This window comes from Amphibalanus amphitrite, unplaced genomic scaffold (assembly GCF_019059575.1).
Source record: "Amphibalanus amphitrite isolate SeventyFive unplaced genomic scaffold, NRLGWU_Aamphi_draft 001765F_arrow, whole genome shotgun sequence".
NCBI classification, from domain to species: Eukaryota; Metazoa; Arthropoda; class Thecostraca; order Balanomorpha; family Balanidae; genus Amphibalanus; species Amphibalanus amphitrite.
Window position 1 is genome coordinate 41,002 of NW_024883258.1, and position 23,556 is coordinate 64,557.

General features: G+C 46.1%; 1 protein-coding gene across 1 annotated transcript in view; it reads right to left on the reverse strand.

Moving 5' to 3' along the window:
• The window catches only part of LOC122375053, a 41,480-nt gene that overhangs the window by 9,517 nt on the left and 8,407 nt on the right, over positions 1-23,556 (reverse strand). The window contains exons 2-7 of the mRNA XM_043354209.1: positions 3,603-3,731; positions 1,959-2,123; positions 1,659-1,763; positions 1,226-1,363; positions 795-916; positions 232-338 (exon numbers count right to left, since the gene is read on the reverse strand). Of these exons, the coding sequence (XP_043210144.1) occupies positions 232-338; positions 795-916; positions 1,226-1,363; positions 1,659-1,763; positions 1,959-2,123; positions 3,603-3,731 (766 nt within the window). The remainder of the gene's footprint in view (positions 1-231; positions 339-794; positions 917-1,225; positions 1,364-1,658; positions 1,764-1,958; positions 2,124-3,602; positions 3,732-23,556) is intronic.

The following is a 23,556-nucleotide window of genomic DNA, read 5'->3' on the forward strand; positions in this document are numbered from 1 at the left end:
AAAAGACTTCCGGGGCTGTGCATTGTGCGATCTGCATACTGTGCAAATATTGGCTTTTATCAATTAATGAATTGTTCCATTATTCGCCTGTTATGTTATGTTCGCCTGTTAACACCTACCTTTACTGTCCTCAAGAGCCTTAGGGCTGTGACTTTTATAGTCTTTTAAGAGACTACTTTTACCATCTTAGACGTCAGCAGGACAGGGATGTGTTTTGTTGAGGCTTCTTACCCGGCTGTAGAGGCGACGATGGCGCCGAGACAGTTGACGTTGGCCACCCACTGATAGTTGTGCTCGGTTACATTCTTCATGTACGAGGCCACTGGAGTGAAGCGCTCCTGGAACGCCGACACAACCCGGCGTGAGTCGAATGGTTGTCCCTCAGCAGCAAAATACGTCAGTTGGTGGTCGGTCAGTATCCAATTGACTAGCATTGGTTGGTCGGTACTCGGTATCCTATTGGTCAGTATTCGTATCATTGTGTGACACTTACTATCCGAGTCATTCGACATCCTTATTAATCATGATCAGCGTTTGTAATTTGTATCCAACTACGAGTATATGTTAGAGTATATGCTTGGTTACGGTTAAGATCATTTTAAGTGACTAGTATCAGCAATTGTCGACACTGAAATTCGCACGTTGAAATGTAGCTCGAGCAATTTATTATTTCTTTATGAGTAGGTTTTCATAAAAATACAAGGTGACGGTGACAATCGAACGTCGGTTGTATCTGTGGTCCGTGCATTGGTGTAGGAGTCTGTATTGTAGAGCTGCGCCATCGCTGCACCCACCAGCTTGTCGTAGGGCTCCAGCAGACTGACGCTGACCGTCTTCGAGATGGCGATGATGGCAACGAGGGTGGTCACCACCATACTGATGGCTGACGAGTGCTTGGCCCCGCGGTGCTGCGTAGCTGCCCGACGGCGCGGCAGGGGGGAGAATCATTCAGTGTGCAGATAAAGGCATGGCAGGTGATCCTGGCCAATGTGTCGACAGATAAACCCATCACTTTAGGACAAAGGGAGCCTTCGCTCAGGTGGCGGGACGATTCGAACGGGCGGATTTTATTTTCTGCTATTCTAGTCAAGGGTTAGCTAGACAGGCATAAGGTTGTGATCCCATAACTATGCCTAAATATTAAAGATACATAAACGTAGCTCGCACGTTAAGTGATAAAATATTTCTCTAGAGGATAGGCCAAATCCTCGTAGTCATCACTTACCCAATGTAGCCGTTGTAGCCAAGGTGAGGAAAACGTGCATGTAGATAGCGCTGGCTCGAAAAACACCTAGCGCCCCGAAATCTTCTGGGAAGAAAATGCTTCCATTGCCTCCGGGTGGGTTCCAGCTGTCGGTGGATCCTGCAAAGAGCAGTTCATCTCTTCAATATAGTCAGGGATTATGTTTTCAGAAACAAATTTTGATGATGTACAGTGTACACTCTAGCACAAAAAAAACGTCTCAGCTGTCGTTGTCTAATTTCTTCAAATTCTTATTTCTTCAAAGTTAGTTCCACTGTTTGAAGAAAACTGGTAACTCCGGAAGGGGATTAAATTCGAAACATGTCATGTCGCACACTAGCCGATGGTATGATGCAACAGAATGTTTCCCGAGTTCGTCTTTCAGTGGCTGCTGCGATGTTCGTGAGGCACTCACCCTCGGTGCTGTTGAAGATGATGGTGACGACGACGGTGACGAAGTTGACCAGCAACAGACCCTGGTTGATCTTGCACGCTACGCTGCTGTTGATTGCGCATACGACTGAAAATTGGATATAAATAGGCAATAGCCGAGACATGTCGAGAAACACGCCTTAGCCGTCAATAACAATTATAAGAGTTTCTTGAAAGAAAAATAAACCTAGCGAACATCATGCTTCCAATAAGAGATCAACTAAACTCTCGCTATTCTGGCAGCATGACTATCATCTGTCACCCTTTTTTTTACCCAACTGACCTCCTACTATGATGACCGCTGACATGGCGATGGGGTCGAAGAAGCTCCACAGCCGTATGTCTACCTCGCCGGCCAGTTGGCAGCAGTTGTTTAGTGAGGTGTTCAGACGTCCGTCAGTCAGAAAGTTGGAGTAGTAGGTGATGGCCTTCCCCATCACGGCGGTCCCTGAGAGAGGATGCGACGTCAGCTGGATATTTGACGAGTTAAGTCGCTGTCTGAGTGTTAGATCATAGGCGACAAGCACGAGTTTACGTTTACCGTAGCATGCATATAACATACCTACCCCTGTGACATAAATGAGCCTATAATTGGGGGCTAGCACATCACACGCAAGGAGTAAAGAACCGTGACGCATTTCAGTATATGCTACGAATATTTTAATGTTACGAGGCGCTGAACTTAATCCGCGCCCTGCTGGGGGGGGGGGGGGTGTTCGAACACCCCCCTTGTGGTTTTTCGCAAATACGCCGCCGTTTTTGGTAAACCTTATCATACATCAATTCTACACATGTTGTGAAAATTTCAGACCAAGGTCATTCAAGGTCAGGGCACCAGGTCACTTGAGTGACCTCACCTCATAAAAAGTTTCAATGTCTGTCATAGCTACACCGAGTGACCGATCGCTTTGAAGCTTTCAGCGATTGCTAAGAGCAACAGCATGTACAAAATGTATATCTCAGAATTTTGATATCGATGACCTAAGGTCAGGTCAATTTTGCGACCTCCCCATTATAAGTCAATGGGAGAAAATTGGAATGCGCCTCTTTTGGACGAAAGACATTATAAACACTCCCAAACACTGAATTACAAGTGGTTTAGACACACTGAACATGAAAATGGTGTCCGTGACCCCTGTTTATGCCCTGAGGTCATCTTAGGTCACGAATGGTATCTAACAGTTTTTCGCAAATAACTTTTGATAGAGGCATGCTAGAGCAATGAAAACGCCTTAGATGTGTTCAGCTCGACGATACGGATCGACTGATATGCAACATGACCCTTTCCGGTCAGGTCATGACCTTGACCTGAGGTCAAATTTTCAAGTTGACCTTTCAAGGTCAAGTTATAGTTCATTCGATGCGTCTTCACGAGAGGAACACGATGCCGGTAAAAGTAAGCTCGTACAAGGCTTGTCAAAAGTTATTGCAGAAAAACTGTTTCCGAAAAAATCAGCTATTTTTGCAGTTTTTGCCCCCTATAGGCAAAACCGTTGACGTTAGGTCAAATCTGAGAAAATTACTCAGAAAGGGCGTTAATAGGGCTATCGAATGCGCTTTTCCGCGGCGCTGTAGCTCTATTGGTTCCCGAGTTATGCGTTGGCTTCTTGGAAATTGTCGACATTCGACCTGGAAATCGGCGAAATTTTGCCTTCAATGACCTCTGGTGACCTGACCTTTGACCTGACCAAAAAATTGACCGAAGTGATTTCCTCATTATTTTTGACGCTCTTTCGAACGCCGCCTTCCGCGTATCGCTACGTGGCCCAGGAGCCGAGTTAGAAGGGGGGGGGGTGTTCAAACACCCCCCCCCCCCCAGCAGGGCGTGGAAATCCAGGACCCCCAGCCGGGCACGGGTTAATATAATTTCTGTTATTTGACATGCCCATCATCATGAATAACATGAGTTCCAAACCACCAAACGTACCGACTGTGCACTCTCCGACGACCGCCCATCCGACGAAGAAGGCCGGCAACTCTCCCAGGTAGGTGTAGCAGAAGCTGTATGGCGAGCCGGTGACCCGAGTCCTCTGTGTTAGCTCCACGTACGCCACGCCTGAAGAGGCACAAAGAGAGTGGAGAATCAGCAAGGGGCAGAGATCAGCACGGGCAGGGGAGATTAGCACGAGTATATAGGGAGATCAGCACGAGTATAGGGAGATCAGCACGGGTACGGAAGATCAGAACGGATAGACGGGTCAGCTTGGATCAGATCTCATATGTAAGTACATTCGTTAGACCTGCATCCATGAGGAAGCTACGCCTGTCTGTTACCAAGAGATTTTCTGTGCGATCTATACTTCAATGCTGTTCCGCAATACTCGGATACTGTTCCGCAAGGCACGATGCTTTCGTCGCCTTTCTGGTGAATGAATGGTGAATGGTGATACCTATACAAAGCACAACAATCCAGTGATCGTAGCTATGCGCTTCTGCAGTGTGAGGGTCACAACAGTGAGCGTATTTACAAGCCTTCAGCGTCCCAGCACAGCACAGCATAGGATACTGTGCCGCAGCGCATGGATGCTGTGCCGCAATGCACGGCTTTATGTACAAGGCGATCAGCGCAGTCATCAGTCACCCACCTGCTCGTTCAGCATGCGACATGTTGATTTTATTTTAACGATATTTACTTCCATGAGACACTCAAAACAATGTTAAATTCAAAATTAGGAAGCTGTCATTGTATTCCCAGTAAATGATGTTCATTGTCCCTAGTGCCTACATCTTTGTAAAATGTCCCATGTTCTTTGTTAAAAATGTTCATTTGAAATTAGTTGATATTTTTTTCAAGCGATTTTAATCCCATTCGTCTTTCAAATCGGTACGCCTGAACGCAGAAAATAGAACGACTCAATCTGTCATTAAATAGACGGACCAAAATATGGTTGCTTATCTCACTGAGCTGTTTTCGCTTCCGATGACCATAGAACGGCTCTTGTCCAATGTGGAGGGAGATTACCAATGAAGGCCGTCTGCCTACTAGCTATCTATTGTCGACCACTCTGCTAACAGGTGTGAGAGGCCGGGTGACTCAGCTATCAGCGAAAAACACGCAGGGAACGCCACTTTATCGTGCGGAAAGTCGGCGGCGTGTAGATAAGAAGACGGTGAACGGTAGGTGGCTGTGTTTTCACACATAGGAGTGTCTATGTTTTTATTTTTACTCATTCATTGTCAATTCATAGCTGTGATTGCTTTCAGCGCGTCCCTGAACAGGAGGAATATAACTATTGTTCCTTTTTAGCTTTGTAGGTATCAAAAATATGACCTTAAGTAATGGGAGCAATGGCATGTTTGAGCATCATTAATAATATTGTTGTGTTGAGAAATAACCTTATGCTTATGATATGTTATGATTAACCCTCGCCGGCCGAGGGGGCCGGGGCGCCCCTGCCCATAGGATTTATTTCGCGATAGCTCCTATTCACGCCAGAGATACAGAGCTGAAGCTTGGTATAGGTACATACCTGACTTTCGGCTCAAGCCGGATCATTTGTGACACCAACCGCATTTTCAGGTCAAGTCACGTCACTGACCTATGACGTCATAAGTGAACTTCTGCATGGTCCTCATATGTCGCAACTTTGCAACGCCCTCAGTGCCAGAGAAACTTTCACAGAGAGATGAAACTTACAAGACTTAGTTCTAGAGGTCTAGAGTTCTCACAACTTGTATAGGTATCTAGGATTTTTTCCTAAAGGTCACATGAGGTCAGGTCGGTCACGTGACCTCACCATTATTTGTAGGTAAGCCGACAGGTAAATATTGAAGATGTCATTTTATATGAAGATGTTATTAAGGTCCGATGCTTCACTTATGCATTATTGACCTTGCGTAACGACATTTAGGACGTCACTGGGGTCATAACCGTTTTTCGCTAATACCTCCCGATTAAATTGAGCTAGAGAGTCGGGAAAGCCACCAATGGACTCTTGAAGACCTGCTGAATCGCATGATATGCGACATGACCTCCTTCGACCAATTTCGTGAATTGAGGGGATCTGACCTGACCGTGATCCGAGGTCAACACCTAAAGTTGACCTCAACCAAATAAAAATATTCGACGCGTCTGAGCTAGGCGAACACAACGATGCCAACATCGTGGCTCTGCGGCCATTTTTGCGAATTGGTATTTTGTACATGCTGCTGCTCTTATCAATCGCTAAGAGTTTCAAAGCGATCGGTCACTCGGTGTAGCTACGGCAGACATTGAGACTATTTAGGTATGAGGTAAGGTCACTTAAAGGTAGTGTGCCAGCTTTCTTGGACCGTATGGAGTTATTGGCCCAGATAAGGAGAACCGGATTTTTAGAACTTATCCATACCTTCAAAACTCATGGAAACGTCTTAAATTCTTCAAATTTTGAGTACCCCAGTGCGAAATTCGCCCCGACGGGTTGTCGGTCGTACCCCAACCACATTTCACACCACTATGAACAATAAATGCACACACTGAAATCGCTATTACCGATATGCTCATCCAATCAAGTTTCGATAAACCCGTTCATCATCATCTCCTGCGGTTTCGAACACGCCTGTTAGGTGGCTTCTGATGCTCGTCGAGGTCGGAATTTCCAAATACGCGTGGTGCGTCGGGCCGCGCGCTCTGACTTCGGCCAAGAAAAATGCGTCAGCTGATCATTGTCATTTCTGCCACTTGCGTGTGGTGAAATGGGGTCATAACTTATAAGACGGCTTTTTCATATCAATTATTTTACATAAAATCATTTTTCAAACCATAAATAATGTTCGACAGCCAAATAAAAGAAACAATACCAATACGGGCTTACAGTTTAAGGCTCGACATTGTGTTGTCTACGATTAGACAGCTGATAACTCATTCCCGTACGTCGTATGGTCGTAACACTATAATGACCTTTGCTTATTGTCACAAGTGCGCCGCATTCGCGATTGTTGCCTGACGCCTGTTTGCAGGTGAGCCCACTACAGTTGTTATACATATCTAAAAACCGAGAAACTTTTAGGCGAAAAAGGCACTATTCCAGGCCCATTTTTGATTTTTTTTGCGATATTAGGTAAAAACAGAAGCTTCTTATCCTAGGAAAAATAAAATGGGAAATCTTTCAAAGGTGGCACACTACCTTTAACCCGGCAGGCAGTGGGCCTCCCGGCCACCTTCCGCGCGGTGGGGGGGGGGGCATTTTTTGCCCCCCCCCCGTATCTCCGAAACTACTGGACGAATCCGGAAAATTCAAACGGCGTTCGATAGCCCTGTCAAATTTGTCGAAAGAAATCAAATTTCATTGACCTCAGGGTCACTGATGACGTCACAGGTCAGGTCAAAGATAAAATGTTTCACCGTTCACGGGGCTTCTAGGGAAAGCGCTATAACACCGAGTAAAACGCATTTTGTCGAAAATCAGCGATAGGGCGTCAGTTGTCTATTACATATGTTGCTATTAGAGGTCACTGGTCATACCAGGTCAGGTCACAGGTCAGGTCACCAAAGGTCACCAAGGGTCACCACAAGAGACCAAGTTTACTAAGGTTGTGCGATGCATGTTTTATGGCCAGTTTTTCATTTCCAACTCAATGGTGTTGGTTAAAAGACCATCAGGTACGGTTTAAGTCACTTTCTGGTGGAGGTCAGGTCAAGGTCAGGTCAAAAAAGGTCAAACTTTAAAGTTGATATTTTGCATAAAATGGGTATTGATTTGATGCAGCTCGTCACGGGGAGTCTAATGGTGGTCTTTGTTTTGCGGTGCGAGGTCTAGAATTGCTAAAAATTGAGTTTGAAAATTTGACGTCATCAATTTTGAAGTTTTTTTTTCGCTATAACTTGGCCAAAAAAAGAGGTATTGATCTCAAATTTGATATGTCGATAGAAGGCAGTAGGAACTATCACATATATTCCGGTTTTTTTAAAATTAAAAAAGAAAAGCTTTTTGGATTTTTCGGCTATTATATTTAAAAAAAAGTTGAATAAAATCTGAATCTGAATTCCGGGCGCTTAAAGGTAAAAAAATACATTTTATATGACAAATATGACATATTTCAGCAGAGCCAGAGACGAAGAGAAGCAGAGACAGATAAATCTTTCAAAAATTGTCTAGACAATGTTATGTCTGAAATTGGCAGGTTCTTTGATGATCAAGTCCCAAATACAACTAAAAAAGAAAAGGAAAATGATGTTTCATTGCGCTTCACTGCGCATACCTACTGGTGAAAATAACGACATGGTCAAATGGCAGAAATGTCTACTAGACGTTGAATAGTTTGTTAATCGTCACTTAGTTCGCTTATTATACATTAAACCGCGAGTAAGTACCTAGAACTTACTCGCGCTTTATAGCCTTTCCGCGTTAACTTATAGCCTGTCCCGCAGCTCAGTTGGTAGAGCATTGGACTCCCGGTAGTGAGAGCCCGGGTTCGAGACGCTCCGGCGCTCGATATTTGAGACTCCTGACGGGGATGGTCTGCGGTTGGTGGGAGCATCCGCAGCCAGTTGAAGTCAGTTGAGTGGGACAGGCCGTGTCCGGCTTTGAAGGGCACGTTAAACTTTGGCATCTAAACTCTCCCGTTACCCGGAATTGCGCGATCGGACGGTAGGGGTCGGGGTCTACGCAACAAGCTCCGCTTAGCGTGGGCTCTGGCTCTGTCAATCCGTCCATTCAAACATTCTAGCTAAATTTATAAAAAAGAACAAATCTTAGTTTTTTTCTACCTACGAGCGGTTTGATAATTTTATCCCGTACCGACGATATCTTTCGGGCGCCTAAAGGTAAAAAATACATTTACATATTTACATATATAAAAATCAAAACGTCTGTACGTATGTATGTATGTATGTATGTATGTATGTAACGCGTCAGTCACGCTTTAAGGGCTATTGCTCCGGAACGGTGCGGGCTACGGGGGTGAAATTTTCGACGCAAGTCGGACGCGTGCATCTGTTTGTCGTATTAAATTTCGGTGGGGGTGCGCTCAGCGGTTTGCACGTGGCGGGCGCATCTTTGCGGGATTTTGGGCCGCGGCCGGCGCCGAGCAGAGAGCACGCGCCTTAGGCTCAGTTTCTTCGCTTTCAAAACTGAGGGAAATCAGAGCCGGAAGGTCACTGACCTTTGGCAATGAATACCGGAACAGAGCACCGCCGGCCAGGAGGAGACGCCAAATTTATTCTGGCCATAACTCGGCCGCTACTGGGCCGATTTTAATGAAAATTGATTTATTACGCTGCGCGTAATGCTGTCCCTCTTTACGCTGCACGTAATGCTGTCCCTCTAGTTACATATATAAAAATCAAAATGTCTGTACGTATGTAACGCGTCAGTCACGCTTGGCGGGCTGTTGCGAGGCGACGGTGCGGGCTGCGGGGTTGAAACTTTGGTGCCGAGTCGGACGCGTGCAACCATTTGTCGTATTAAATTTTGGTGGGGGTGCGCTCGGCGGTTTGCACGTGGCGGGCGCATCTTTGCGGGATTTTGGGCCGCGGCCGGTGCCGAGCAGACGGCACGTGCCGTAGGCTCAGTTTCTTCGCTTGCAAAACTGAGCGAAATCAGAGCCGGAAGGTCACTGACCTTTGGCAATGAATACCGGAACAGAGCACCGCCGGCCAGGAGGAGACGCCAAATTTATTCTGGCCATAACTCGGCCGCTACTGGGCCGATTTTATTGAAACTTGATTAATTACGCTGCGCGTCAGTGGCGCAGCCAGGGGGGGGGGTCAGAGGGTCAGCTGACCCCCCCGAAATTTCTGTCGGGGGCCCGCTCGAGAGAGAAAGAGAGAGAGAGACAGGGAGAGAGAGAGAGAGAGAGAGAGAGAGAGAGAGAGAGAGAGAGAGAGAGAGAGAGAGAGAGACAGGGAGAGAGAGAGAGAGAGAGAGAGAGAGAGAGAGAGAAAGAGAAAGAGAGAGAGAGAGAGAGAGAGAGAGAGAGAGAGAGAGAGAGAGAGAGAGAGAGAGAGAGAGAGAGAGAGGAGAGAGGTACTAATCTAATTGGACGGGCCCGCTTCGAGAAATGCCTACTGGGACACCACAGGTGAGACTGAGGGGTTGGCTGGGGCTCCAGGTGGATGGGGCCCGGGCCGCGGGAGAACGGGCCCGGGCTCCCTGGGTGGATGGGACCCGGGCCCCCGTGGATGGGTCCGGCCCCCCCCCCCCGGTGGATTAGGCCCGGGCCCCCGATGGATGGGGTCCGGGGCCCCCGGTGGATGGGTCCGGGCAGTGTCCTGATTTTCGTGAATTTGGGTGGAAACCCACACCTAACAGATTCTCTTTGTGACGTCCCGGAAAGCCAAACGACGTCCCTGACAGATAAAAGTCGATAGGTATATCGAACACCAAAAGCAAACTAACAAAAAGAAATATCACCTCTGTAGCCTAAAAACACGGCTATGCAAAATGACGATAAATATATCCTAAGTCCTCACAAACCCACTCTTACACTCAACTCCCCTTTCCTGGCCAACTACCGCAACAGTAAACAACGCGGTTTTAATTTATTTTTGTTTTCTGTGCGTCAGATATGGATAAGTTTTTTCCTTTACCATGTGAAGGTAATGCTGCCATATGAAGGAGAAAAGATGTCGGAATAGAGGGATCTGAGGACGTCGTTTTCCACTTTTCAGTTTTAGTAACTGTGCAGTGTATAGATAAAAATTAATCATGCGAATATATTACTTGGACATTTATCTATAAGCACGCAACATACCTTTTGTATCAAATTACTGTAACATATTTAATTATTTTTTCCCCTCAGAAGGTCACAGTAACGGGGTAGCGCTGCCCCTTGAGCATGCCCTTCAAAAGTAGTTAATTTTGCATATGTTGATAGTGGTTGGGGAAAAAGTTTAATGTTTATCTGTTTGAATTAAAATAAAGTTACCGAATTTCAACAGTATTAATTCAAGTATGTCGTCCTTGGCTTAAAAATACACGCAATGTTGGGGACGTCGATTGACCTTGTTATTCCCATTTAATCGACGTCGGTACAAAACTGAAAAGTGCACAATGATTTCACATTTTTTCCAGCCAAGAAAAATTCAGCGTCCACCCTGGAGTTTTCTTAATTGAATTTCATAACAGGAAGCTATGGAAATTAATTTTCCGAGCTGTTTTCCACCTCTTTGTTTGGACGTCTGTTTTTTACATCAGTCCTCTTGCTCGATATGATATCCCTCTTATGACGTCAATATTTAGTGATAGCCGCTGGCTCTTGGGCTGATTTTTGTTGAAGCATATTGTTGTTGACTGTTGTGTACGATCATGGACAAGAACTAGACATCTTCAAAGTGTTGTTTTGGTGTTTGTGGTGAATGCTTGAATTTTGTATTTTACTAGGGGTAAACTGGCATTACTTTGTGTCTATATATGATCATTTGAGGTGCTTTGAGGTGGTATTAGTCAATATTGCCAGTGAAAATCGCTAATTTTAATAGATTTAGGTAAGGGCTTCAGTGGCTTAGGCTCCGCACCGATATCGACGTCCTTTTGAAATAGCGACGTCCTCGCGGCTTCAATCACACTCTCCGAAAAATCAATTTCAGGACACTGGGTCCGGGTCCCCGGGAGAACGGGCCCCGAGCCCCGGGTGGACGGGGCCCGAACCCCCGGGAGAACGGGTCCGGGCCCCGGATAAATGGGCCCGGGGGCCCCCGGTGGATGAGCCCGGGCCCCCAGGAGAACGGGCCCGGGCCCCCTGGGTGGATGGGGCCCGGGCCCCGGGTGGATGGGGCCCGGGCCCGGGTGGATGGGGCCCGGGCCCGGGTGGATGGGGCCCGGGACCCCCGGTGGATGGACCCGGGCCCCGGGAGAACGGGCCCGGGCCCCCATGAGAACGGGCCCGGGCCCCCTGTGTGGATGGGGCCCGGGCCCCGGGAGAACGGGCCCCGAGCCCTGGGTGGACGGGGCCCGGATCCCCGGGTGGATGGGGCCCGGGCCCTTGGGAGAACGGGCCCTGGCCCCCTGGGTGGATGGGGCCCGGGCCCCGGGTGGATGGGGCTCGGGCCCCCTGGTGGACGGGCCCCGGAGCCCCGGGTGGATGGGGGCCGGAGCCCAGGTGGACGTGGCCCGGGCCCCCGTGTGGATAGGGCTCGGGCCCCCGTCTGAATAGGGTCCGGGCCCTCGGGTGAATGGGGCCCCCTAGGGTGACCCGCTTGCTCCGCAACGCGAATAAGGGGTATTTTCGATCGGTGGGCGTTTGGTTGGTCTTGTGTCCGTGGGTTATTTATCCATTTCAGTCGATTGCCTTTTGACGGCTAAGTATTTTGGTTTGGGAAAAATATCCATCGCATCGAGGTGCTCGTGTCTGATAACCATGCGCTCTACTATAGAACATGTCAAGTATATTTTATACCATAGGTTGACGTAGGCTACCTATTGAAAAATGGAGGCCATCGATGAATTACTATGTAGAGGTTTGAAACGTTTATATTTTTAAGAATATTGTTGCTCTTCATGCAAAAGCGATGAATGAATCTTGGACAACATTGAATGCTCTTTTCAACTATGTCATTTTCAATTGTCAAACGTACCAGCTTATACAGCAAAACCCGTGTAATTAAGTAAGTAAGTCATGAACAAATGCCATTTTCTTCAGCGATTTGTTCCACGTTGTTTTTGATCAATTAGCTTTTCACAAGTTTTCCATGAGAGGCGGTACGTTTTTCTTGACAACAGGCGTTGTTTGAACCCGCTCCGTCTGACAGTCACCCGAAAATAGCATTAAGTCCAAAACCCGTCCAAAAGTCAATTTTTCAAGCATAAGTGCCCTAACGGGTGCACGTGGCAGTGGCACGTGCCATCCCTGCACCGCACACCATTCGATAGCCCGTTCGATTATCATATACGGTACTGTGCTCCCCGTGCCGATCGGACCCATGGTTACCGAGATACTGCACGGGGACCGGACCCGTGTCGGGCAAATTTAGCTATTTTCGCCCGATTTTGCAAGCCGATTTATACATGTAAAGTCTATGACGCGAATGTACACTTTTTGAGCACGCGCCATGTCCTCACCACCGCACTATGGTTGGAAACGGCCTCACGGATGGCCATGGGCAATTTCGGAATATATGTATATTTGGGGTGTCATTCGGTTGGAAATTGATGAAATGTTTTGAATTGGGCAGAAAGAAATATTTAGTTGCCCATTTAGTCTTCATTATCGTACGTGGAATCGGGAGTTTCTGATGGTGGCTTTTTGGTGCGCCGTCAAAGGTTTAAACAACCGCGCTGGTGATAGCATGTGGAGTACCTCAATGACGTTGTAAAACTGGATTGTTATATATGAAAATAATCCTTGTTATGTTGGCTATCGAGTGGAGTGACTCTTTTTCCCATGCGTGTTCAAAATCAGGAACGACATTGCATTCTGTTTGCAGTGTCACCACAGCAACATTTGCAAAATTACGTTTATGTTTCATTGGACTTACAAAAAGTTCTCCATCGACCTCCATCGAGCTTTTTGGCAGAATAAATCTCTGTTCAATTCTGCGTAAGGGAAACCTAAAAGCAAACTGCGCACTTGTGCGCAAAATCTTCTGTGAAGCTTCATCTCCCGAGGCGTACCTACCCGTCGCTTCGTTAGCAGCGGGTCGGCTCGTCAGTCGTGCAATCGCTTATCCTAATAAATGATGGTAAGAAGCATGGGATTGCGGAGTCGTGGTGGCGCCAAATCCGACTCCGACTACGACTCCGACTCCAGACTCGTTGCCATGACTCCGGGTGACTCTGTCTCAGACTCCGGACCCCTGCCAGTGTTTCGGAGTCGTGATGGAGCTGTTCCGATTCGGACCGACTCCGACTTCCACTGCGGGCTCCTGACCGACCCCGACTCCGACTCCGACTCCTGGCTCGTTGCCACGACTCTGGGCGACTCTGACTCCGACTCCGACTCTGACTCCGACTCTGACTTCGACTCCGCACCCCTCGTAAGAAACTGCTCGCCCCTGCACCTGGAGTATGGATATCGTGCAAACGTGTATGGATATCCTGGAGTATGGATATGGATATCCACTGACAGAACAGACATACAGACATGCTGTAAACGCCATTACACTGCCAATAGCATGACAAATCAAATGGCTATCTATGCTTTTTGATCATCGTTCTACATTTTCCAAAATCTTGAACTGAATGTTGGCAATTTCTCGTGACTACTTCACGATTATGATGCGTGCATTTCTGAAATTGATCTTTTTTCAACCAACCACGTACTCGTATGATAAAATGAATGTCACCATCGTGTTCTACGCCCAAAAGTATCCATAAAACATGTGTCATGGGCTGCGAATAGGTACCAGTTTTAATTTTCGGGGTTATGTGCTTACCTGATTGACCTGACTTTGACCCTGGCCTATGTTTGACTGACTCCTACATGGATCTGACACTCTTTTAGCACTTATATGAAGGGTTGTGACAGTTGTGACAGAGTTTATGACGAGAGGCACCGATTGCGAGGTTCTAAAGTCCATGCTACTGAAAGCCCGATTTCAAGTGTTTGACCTGACCGACCTTGACCCGACCTGAGACCTCGAAATTCAACTTTTAAGTATTCATGTGAATCGTCTCGTCGCGTTCTTCTTTCGTTTGCCGCCTCGTGCGTTTCGCTGTGCCTATTTGTTCGCGAGATATCGGCTGGGGGCGTTGAACGCCCCCCCCCCGGCAAACGGCGGGTGGGGAAATACCCCAGCAACTGCCGGGCTAATCTGACGCATTTTTTTGTCATTTGATCGTCATTTTATTTCTTACTTTTTTGCCCAATCTAAAAAAATCATTAATACTTTTTCTCCAAATTTTTTACCCTTTATGACGAAAAGTAAGACACTGTGCGTCACTACGTTGATATTTCTCGCCCTAAAGCATAACAACAATATCCATTCAGTAATAGCAGTATTCAAAACATGTTCAAAATGCCTCGCGATATCGATAACATTACGAAAGACATAGGCGACTTATAACATACTTGCAATGATGACGTCACACACGCGTGACGTGACGTGACCTCGTCATTTCTGAGTTACTGTATGATGCACGAAAGACACTGGTATACCTATGCAAAGTTTCATCGCAGTCGGTCTACGCATTAACAAGTTATGTGCAAAACATTTTTTCGCGTTGACCCCCGGCCATCCGTGAGGCCGTTTCCAACCATAGTGCACCGGCCCGATTGAGCTGAGACCCCTCACAGGCACGTTGCCCATCCTTGTTCCATCGGTTGCGCAAATTTCAGCGCACTGGGTGCAACGGTCACTCTAGCCTATACCTACCCCGCGCTAAGTAACACCATGCCGGGACCACGGTAACATACAGAATCTACGTCACCACATCATCACACCACAACAAACCCGGCCCAAGGCAATACATGTCTCGTGAGCGCGTTAACCCTCGCCGGCACAGGCCATTTTGCGTCCTTCGACGGCGCAATTACGACCCCCTCTCGTTTGGCCCATGATCGAGCTAGAACTTCGCGGAATAAAACGAGCGTGATGCCCGTGACGAGAGAAAGCCGATGATCCCCAATTTAAAGGTCCTAGGTCATTGGTTGACCTTCCAGGTCAGGTCAATGACCCAAAAGTCGGGAAAATCTTGACCTGTTAGAACGTCGTAAAATGTGGCTGCTATAGGGCTTTTCGGGGTGCTGATCACGAACATGTTCAAATGGTTGCTAAATTCGAATTCAGCTAAACAAAAACTAGCCTAGAAACATACGTCTGTCAAGACAGCCTCAGATTCAGATTCACTTTCAGAATCACATTCGGACCCCCTTAGATTATCATAAAAACTGGTCCATAGGTACAGTTTTGGACGCTGATTCCAATGGTGAAGTCTGTTTTTCGCCACATATTATACTTTGGCCCCTAGAGGCATTCAAAGTTTTTTTGGGGCGAAGGGGGACCCCCTCAGATTTTCATAAAAACTGGTCCATGTGTACAGTTTTGGACGCTGATTCCAACGGTGAAGTCTGTTTTTCGCCACATATTATACTTTGGCCCCTAGAGGCATTCAAAGTTTTTTGGGAGAAGGGGGACCCCCTTGGATTTTCATAAAAACTGGTCCATGTGTACAGTTTTGGACGCTGATTCCAATGGTGAAGTCTGTTTTTCGCCACATATTATACTTTGGCCCCTAAAGGCATTCAAAGTTTTTTTTCGGGCGAAGGGGGACCCCCCTAGATTTTCATAAAAACTGGTCCATGGGTACAGTTTTGGACGCTGATTCCAATGAAGAGGTCTGTTTTTCGCCACATATTATACTTTGGCCCCTAGAGACATTTAAAGTTTTTTGGGGCGAAGGGGGACCCCCTTAGATTTTCATGAACTCTGGTCCATGTGTACAGTTTTGGACGCTGATTCCAACGGTGAAGTCTGTTTTTCGCCACATATTATACTTTGGCCCCTAGAGGCATTCAAAGTTTTTTTGGGGGAAGGGGACCCCCTTAGATTTTCATAAAAACTGGTCCATGTGTACAGTTTTGGACGCTGATTCCCATGGTGAAGTCTGTTTTTCGCCACATATTATACTTTGGCCCCTAGGGCATTCAGATTCACTTTCAGAATCACATTCGGACCCCCTTAGATTTTCATAAAAACTGGTCCATGGGTACAGTTTTGGACGCTGATTCCAATGGTGAAGTCTGTTTTTCGCCACATATTATACTTTGGCCCCTAGAGGCATTCAAAGTTTTTTGGGGCGAAGGGGGACCCCTTAGATTTTCATAAAAACTGGTCCATGGGTACAGTTTTGGACGCTGATTCCAATGGTGAAGTCTGTTTTTCGCCACATATTATACTTTGGCCCCTAGAGACATTTAAAGTTTTTTTTGGGGCGAAGGGGGACCCCCTTAGATTTTCATGAAAACTGGTCCATGTGTACAGTTTTGGACGCTGATTCCAACGGTGAAGTCTGTTTTTCGCCACATATTATACTTTGGCCCCTAGAGGCATTCAAAGTTTTTGGGGCGAAGGGGGACCCCCTTAGATTTTCATAAAAACTGGTCCATGGGTACAGTTTTGGACGCTGATTCCAATGGTGAAGTCTGTTTTTCGCCACATATTATACTTTGGCCCCTAGAGACATTTAAAGTTTTTTTGGGGCGAAGGGGGACCCCCTTAGATTTTCATGAAAACTGGTCCATGTGTACAGTTTTGGACGCTGATTCCAACGGTGAAGTCTGTTTTTCGCCACATATTATACTTTGGCCCTAGAGGCATTCAAAGTTTTTTGGGGGGAAGGGGGACCCCCTTAGATTTTCATAAAAACTGGTCCATGTGTACAGTTTTGGACGCTGATTCCCATGGTGAAGTCTGTTTTTCGCCACATATTATACTTTGGCCCCTAGGGCATTCAGATTCACTTTCAGAATCACATTCGGACCCCCTTAGATTTTCATAAAAACTGGCCCATGGGTACAGTTTTGGACGCTGATTCCAATGGTGAAGTCTGTTTTTCGCCACATATTATACTTTTGCCCCTGGAGGCATTCAAAGTTTTTTTGGGGCGAAGGGGGACCCCCTAGATTTTCATAAAAACTGGTCCATGGGTACAGTTTTGGACGCTGATTCCAATGAAGAGGTCTGTTTTTCGCCACATATTATACTTTGGCCCCTAGAGACATTTAAAGTTTTTTTGGGGGCGAAGGGGGACCCCCTTAGATTTTCATGAAAACTGGTCCATGTGTACAGTTTTGGACGCTGATTCCAACGGTGAAGTCTGTTTTTCGCCACATATTATATTTTGGCCCCTAGAGGCATTCAAAGTTTTTTTGGGGGAAGGGGGACCCCCTTAGATTTTCATAAAAACTGGTCCATGTGTACAGTTTTGGACGCTGATTCCCATTGTGAAGTCTGTTTTTCGCCACATATTATACTTTGGCCCCTAGGGCATTCAGATTCACTTTCAGAATCACATTCGGACCCCCTTAGATTTTCATAAAAACTGGTCCATGGGTACAGTTTTGGACGCTGATTCCAATGGTGAAGTCTGTTTTTCGCCACATATTATACTTTGGCCCCTAGAGGCATTCAAAGTTTTTGGGGCGAAGGGGGACCCCCTTAGATTTTCATAAAAACTGGTCCATGTGTACAGTTTTGGACGCTGATTCCAATGGTGAAGTCTGTTTTTCGCCACATATTATACTTTGGCCCCTAGAGACATTTAAAGTTTTTTTTTGGGGGGCGAAGGGGGACCCCCTTAGATTTTCATGAAAACTGGTCCATGTGTACAGTTTTGGACGCTGATTCCAACGGTGAAGTCTGTTTTTCGCCACATATTATACTTTGGCCCCTAGAGGCATTCAAAGTTTTTTGGGGGAAGGGGGACCCCCTTAGATTTTCATAAAACTGGTCCATGTGTACAGTTTTGGACGCTGATTCCCATGGTGAAGTCTGTTTTTCGCCACATATTATACTTTGGCCCCTAGGGCATTCAGATTCACTTTCAGAATCACATTCGGACCCCCTTAGATTTTCATAAAAACTGGTCCATGGGTACAGTTTTGGACGCTGATTCCAATGGTGAAGTCTGTTTTTCGCCACATATTATACTTTTGCCCCTGGAGGCATTCAAAGTTTTTTTGGGGCGAAGGGGGACCCATTAGATTTTCATAAAAAACTGGTCCATGTGTACAGTTTTGGACGCTGATTCCAACGGTGAAGTCTGTTTTTCGCCACATATTATACTTTAGCCCCTAGAGGCATTCAAAGTTTGTTTAGGGGGAAGGGGGACCCCCTTAGATTTTCATAAAAACTGGTCCATGTGTACAGTTTTGGACGCTGATTCCAATGGTGAAGTCTGTTTTTCGCCACATATTATACTTTGGCCCCTAGAGGCATTCAAAGTTTTTTGGGGCGAAGGGGGACCCCTTAGATTTTCATAAAAACTGGTCCATGGGTACAGTTTTGGACGCTGATTCCAATGGTGATGTCTGTTTTTCGCCACATATTATACTTTGGCCCCTAGAGACATTCAAAGTTTTTTGGGCGAAGGGGGACCCCCTTAGATTTTCATAAAAACTGGTCCATGTGTACAGTTTTGGACGCTGATTCCAACGGTGAAGTCTGTTTTTCGCCACATATTATACTTTGGCCCCTAGAGGCATTCAAAGTTTTTTGGGGAAGGGGGACCCCCTTAGATTTTCATAAAAACTGGTCCATGTGTACAGTTTTGGACGCTGATTCCAATGGTGATGTCTGTTTTTCGCCACATATTATACTTTTGCCCCTAGAGACATTCAAAGTTTTTTTGGGCGAGGGGGGACCCCCTTAGATTTTCATAAAAACTGGTCCATGTGTACAGTTTTGGACGCTGATTCCAACGGTGAAGTCTGTTTTTCGCCACATATTATACTTTGGCCCCTAGAGGCATTCAAAGTTTTTTGGCGGAAGGGGGACCCCCTTAGATTTTCATAAAAACTAGTCCATGTGTACAGTTTTGGACGCTGATTCCAACGGTGAAGTCTGTTTTTCGCCACATATTATACTTTGGCCCCTAGAGGCATTCAAAGTTTTTTTGGGGGAAGGGGGAATCCCTTGGATTTTCATAAAAACTGGTCCATTGGTACAGTTTTGGACGCTGATTCCAATGGTGAAATCTGTTTTTCGCCACATATTATACTTTGGCCCCTAGAGGCATTCAAAATTTTTTTGGGCGAAGGGGGACCCCCTTAGATTTTCATAAAAACTGGTCCATGGGTACAGTTTTGGACGCTGATTCCAATGGTGAAGTCTGTTTTTTGCCACATATTATACTTTGGCCCCTAGAGACATTCAAAGTTTTTTTTTGGGGCGAAGGGGGACCCCCTTAGATTTTCATGGCCTCTAGGGGCCAAAGTATAATATGTGGCGAAAAACAGACTTAACCGTTGGAATCAGCGTCCAAAACTGTACACATGGACCAGTTTTTATGAAAATCTAAGGGGGTCCGAATGTGATTCTGAAAGTGAATCTGAATGCCCTAGGGGCCAAAGTATAATATGTGGCGAAAAACAGACTTCACCATGGGAATCAGCGTCCAAAACTGTACACATGGACCAGTTTTTATGAAAATCTGAGGGGGTCCCCTTCCCCCAAAAAAACTTTGAATGCCTCTAGGGGCCAAAGTATAATATGTGGCGAAAAACAGACTTCACCGTTGGAATCAGCGTCCAAAACTGTACACATGGACCAGTTTTTATGAAAATCTAAGGGGGTCCCCCTTCGCCCCAAAAAAACTTTGAATGTCTCTAGGGGCCAAAGTATAATATGTGGCGTAAAACAGACTTCACCATTGGAATCAGCGTCCAAAACTGTACCCATGGACCAGTTTTTATGAAAATCTAAGGGGGTCCCCCTCCACCCCAAAAAACTTTGAATGCCTCTAGGGGCCAAAGTATAATATGTGGCGAAAAACAGACTTCACCATTGGAATCAGCGTCCAAAACTGTACCCATGGACCAGTTTTTATGAAAATCTAAGGGGGTCCCCCTCCGCCCCAAAAAACTTTGAATGCCTCTTGGGGCCAAAGTATAATATGTGGCGAAAAACAGACTTCACCATTGGAATCAGCGTCCAAAACTGTACACATGGACCAGTTTTCATGAAAATCTAAGGGGGTCCCACTTCCCCCAAAAAAACTTTGAATGCCTCTAGGGGCCAAAGTATAATATGTGGCGAAAAACAGACTTCACCGTTGGAATCAGCGTCCAAAACTGTACCCAAGGACCAGTTTTTATGAAAATCTAAGGGGGTCCCCCTCCGCCCCAAAAAACTTTGAATGCCTCTAGGGGCCAAAGTATAATATGTGGCGAAAAACAGACTTCACCATTGGAATCAGCGTCCAAAACTGTACCCATGGACCAGTTTTTATGAAAATCTAAGGGGGTCCCCCTCCGCCCCAAAAAACTTTGAATGCCTCTAGGGGCCAAAGTATAATATGTGGCGAAAAACAGACCTCACCATTGGAATCAGCGTCCAAAACTGTACACATGGACCAGTTTTTATGAAAATCTAAGGGGATCCCCCTTCCCCCAAAAAAACTTTGAATGCCTCTAGGGGCCAAAGTATAATATGTGGCGAAAAACAGACTCCACCATTGGAATCAGCGTCCAAAACTGTACCCATGGACCAGTTTTTATGAAAATCTAAGGGGGTCCGAATGTGATTCTGAAAGTGAATCTGAATGCCCTAGGGGCCAAAGTATAATATGTGGCGAAAAACAGACTTCACCATGGGAATCAGCGTCCAAAACTGTATACATGGACCAGTTTTTATGAAAATCTAAGGGGGTCCCCCTTCCCCCCAAAAAAAAACTTTGAATGCCTCTAGGGGCCAAAGTATAATATGTGGCGAAAAACAGACTTCACTATGGGAATCAGCGTCTAAAACTGTACACATGGACCAGTTTTTATGAAAATCTAAGGGGGTCCCCCTTCCCAAAAAAAAACTTTAAATGCCTCTAGGGGCCAAAGTATAATATGTGGCGAAAAACAGACTTCACCATGGGAATCAGCGTCCAACACTGTACACATGGACCAGTTTTTATGAAAATCTGAGAGGGTCCCCCTTCCCCCCAAAAAACTTTGAATGCCTCTAGGGGCCAAAGTATAATATGTGGCGAAAAACAGACTTCACCGTTGGAATCAGCGTCCAAAACTGTACACATGGACCAGTTTTTATGAAAATCTAAGGGGTCCCCCTTCGCCCCAAAAAAACTTTGAATGTCTCTAGGGGCCAAAGTATAATATGTGGCGTAAAACAGACTTCACCATTGGAATCAGCGTCCAAAACTGTACCCATGGACCAGTTTTTATGAAAATCTAAGGGGGTCCCCCTCCACCCCCAAAAACTTTGAATGCCTCTAGGGGCCAAAGTATAATATGTGGCGAAAAACAGACTTCACCATTGGAATCAGCGTCCAAAACTGTACCCATGGACCAGTTTTTATGAAAATCTAAGGGGGTCCCCCTCCGCCCCAAAAAACTTTGAATGCCTCTAGGGGCCAAAGTATAATATGTGGCGAAAAACAGACTTCACCATTGGAATCAGCGTCCAAAACTGTACACATGGACCAGTTTTCATGAAAATCTAAGGGGGTCCCACTTCCCCCTAAAAAACTTTGAATGCCTCTAGGGGCCAAAGTGTAATATGTGGCGAAAAACAGACTTCACCGTTGGAAACAGCGTCCAAAACTGTACACATGGACCAGTTTTTATGAAAATCTAAGGGGGTCCCCCTTCGCCCCAAAAAAACTTTGAATGCCTCTAGGGGCCAAAGTATAATATGTGGCGAAAAACAGACTTCACCATTGGAATCAGCGTCCAAAACTGTACCAATGGACCAGTTTTTATGAAAATCTAAGGGGGTCCCCCTCCGCCCCAAAAAAACTTTGAATGCCTCTAGGGGCCAAAGTATAATATGTGGCGAAAAACAGACTACACCATTAGAATCAGCGTCCAAAACTGTACAAATGGACCAGTTTTTATGAAAATCTAAGGGGGTCCCCCTTCCCCCAAAAAAACTTTGAATGCCTCTAGGGGCCAAAGTATAATATGTGGCGAAAAACAGACTTCACCGTTGGAATCAGCGTCCAAAACTGTACACATGGACCAGTTTTTATGAAAATCTAAGGGGGTCCCCCTTCGCCCCAAAAAAAAACTTTGAATGTCTCTAGGGGCCAAAGTATAATATGTGGCGTAAAACAGACTTCACCATTGGAATCAGCGTCCAAAACTGTACCCAAGGACCAGTTTTTATGAAAATCTAAGGGGGTCCCCCTCCGCCCCAAAAAAACTTTGAATGCCTCTAGGGGCCAAAGTATAATATGTGGCGAAAAACAGACTTCACCATTGGAATCAGCGTCCAAAACTGTACCCATGGACCAGTTTTTATGAAAATCTAAGGGGGTCCCCCTCCGCCCCAAAAAACTTTGAATGCCTCTAGGGGCCAAAGTATAATATGTGGCGAAAAACAGACCTCACCATTGGAATCAGCGTCCAAAACTGTACACATGGACCAGTTTTTATGAAAATCTAAGGGGGTCCCCCTTCCCCCAAAAAAACTTTGAATGCCTCTAGGGGCCAAAGTATAATATGTGGCGAAAAACAGACTTCACCGTTGGAATCAGCGTCCAAAACTGTACACATAGACCAGTTTTTATGAAAATCTAAGGGGGTCCCCCTTCGCCCCAAAAAAACTTTGAATGCCTCTAGGGGCCAAAGTATAATATGTGGCGAAAAACAGACTCCACCATTGGAATCAGCGTCCAAAACTGTACCCATGGACCAGTTTTTATGAAAATCTAAGGGGGTCCGAATGTGATTCTGAAAGTGAATCTGAATGCCCTAGGGGCCAAAGTATAATATGTGGCGAAAAACAGACTTCACCATGCGTATTTACAAATTGCAACCGAGCTCCGCCGTAGGGTATTTTATTTGCGCCGTAGTGTATTTCAGTTGGGGCATTTTCTACCATACAGCTGCCTGAGCTTGGGGTAATTACAATTTGTCGGCGACGTTAAAAAATGATGCACCTTTTTTTCGCAGTATAGGTTATCGCATGTGCGTATTTTTGCCTTTTTGGTTGCGCTTTTCCCTCGCCCGTATAGGGGGAGGCGTTGAGCGGACCCCATCGGTTTTTCGTGAGTAACTCGCGTAAAAACCGTCCGATCGCGACGAAACTTTCAATACCCCCGATTTTATCAATTTTACTCCTACCCTGAAAATTTCATGACCCTGACCCAAATGACCTTTGACCTGTGACCTGTTTCTCGAGACCATGTTTGGCCCGAATCGCGATTCGGCGATATGTCTGCTCGCATTAGCCGCGCGTTTGCAGTCTTTAAGTGGTTTCAAGCGTTGAAACATGTGATATGATGCTCGTCCCATGCATTAGGGTGGGTGTCACATGAAAGTCAGGTCAGCTCAATGACCTTTGATGACCCCGG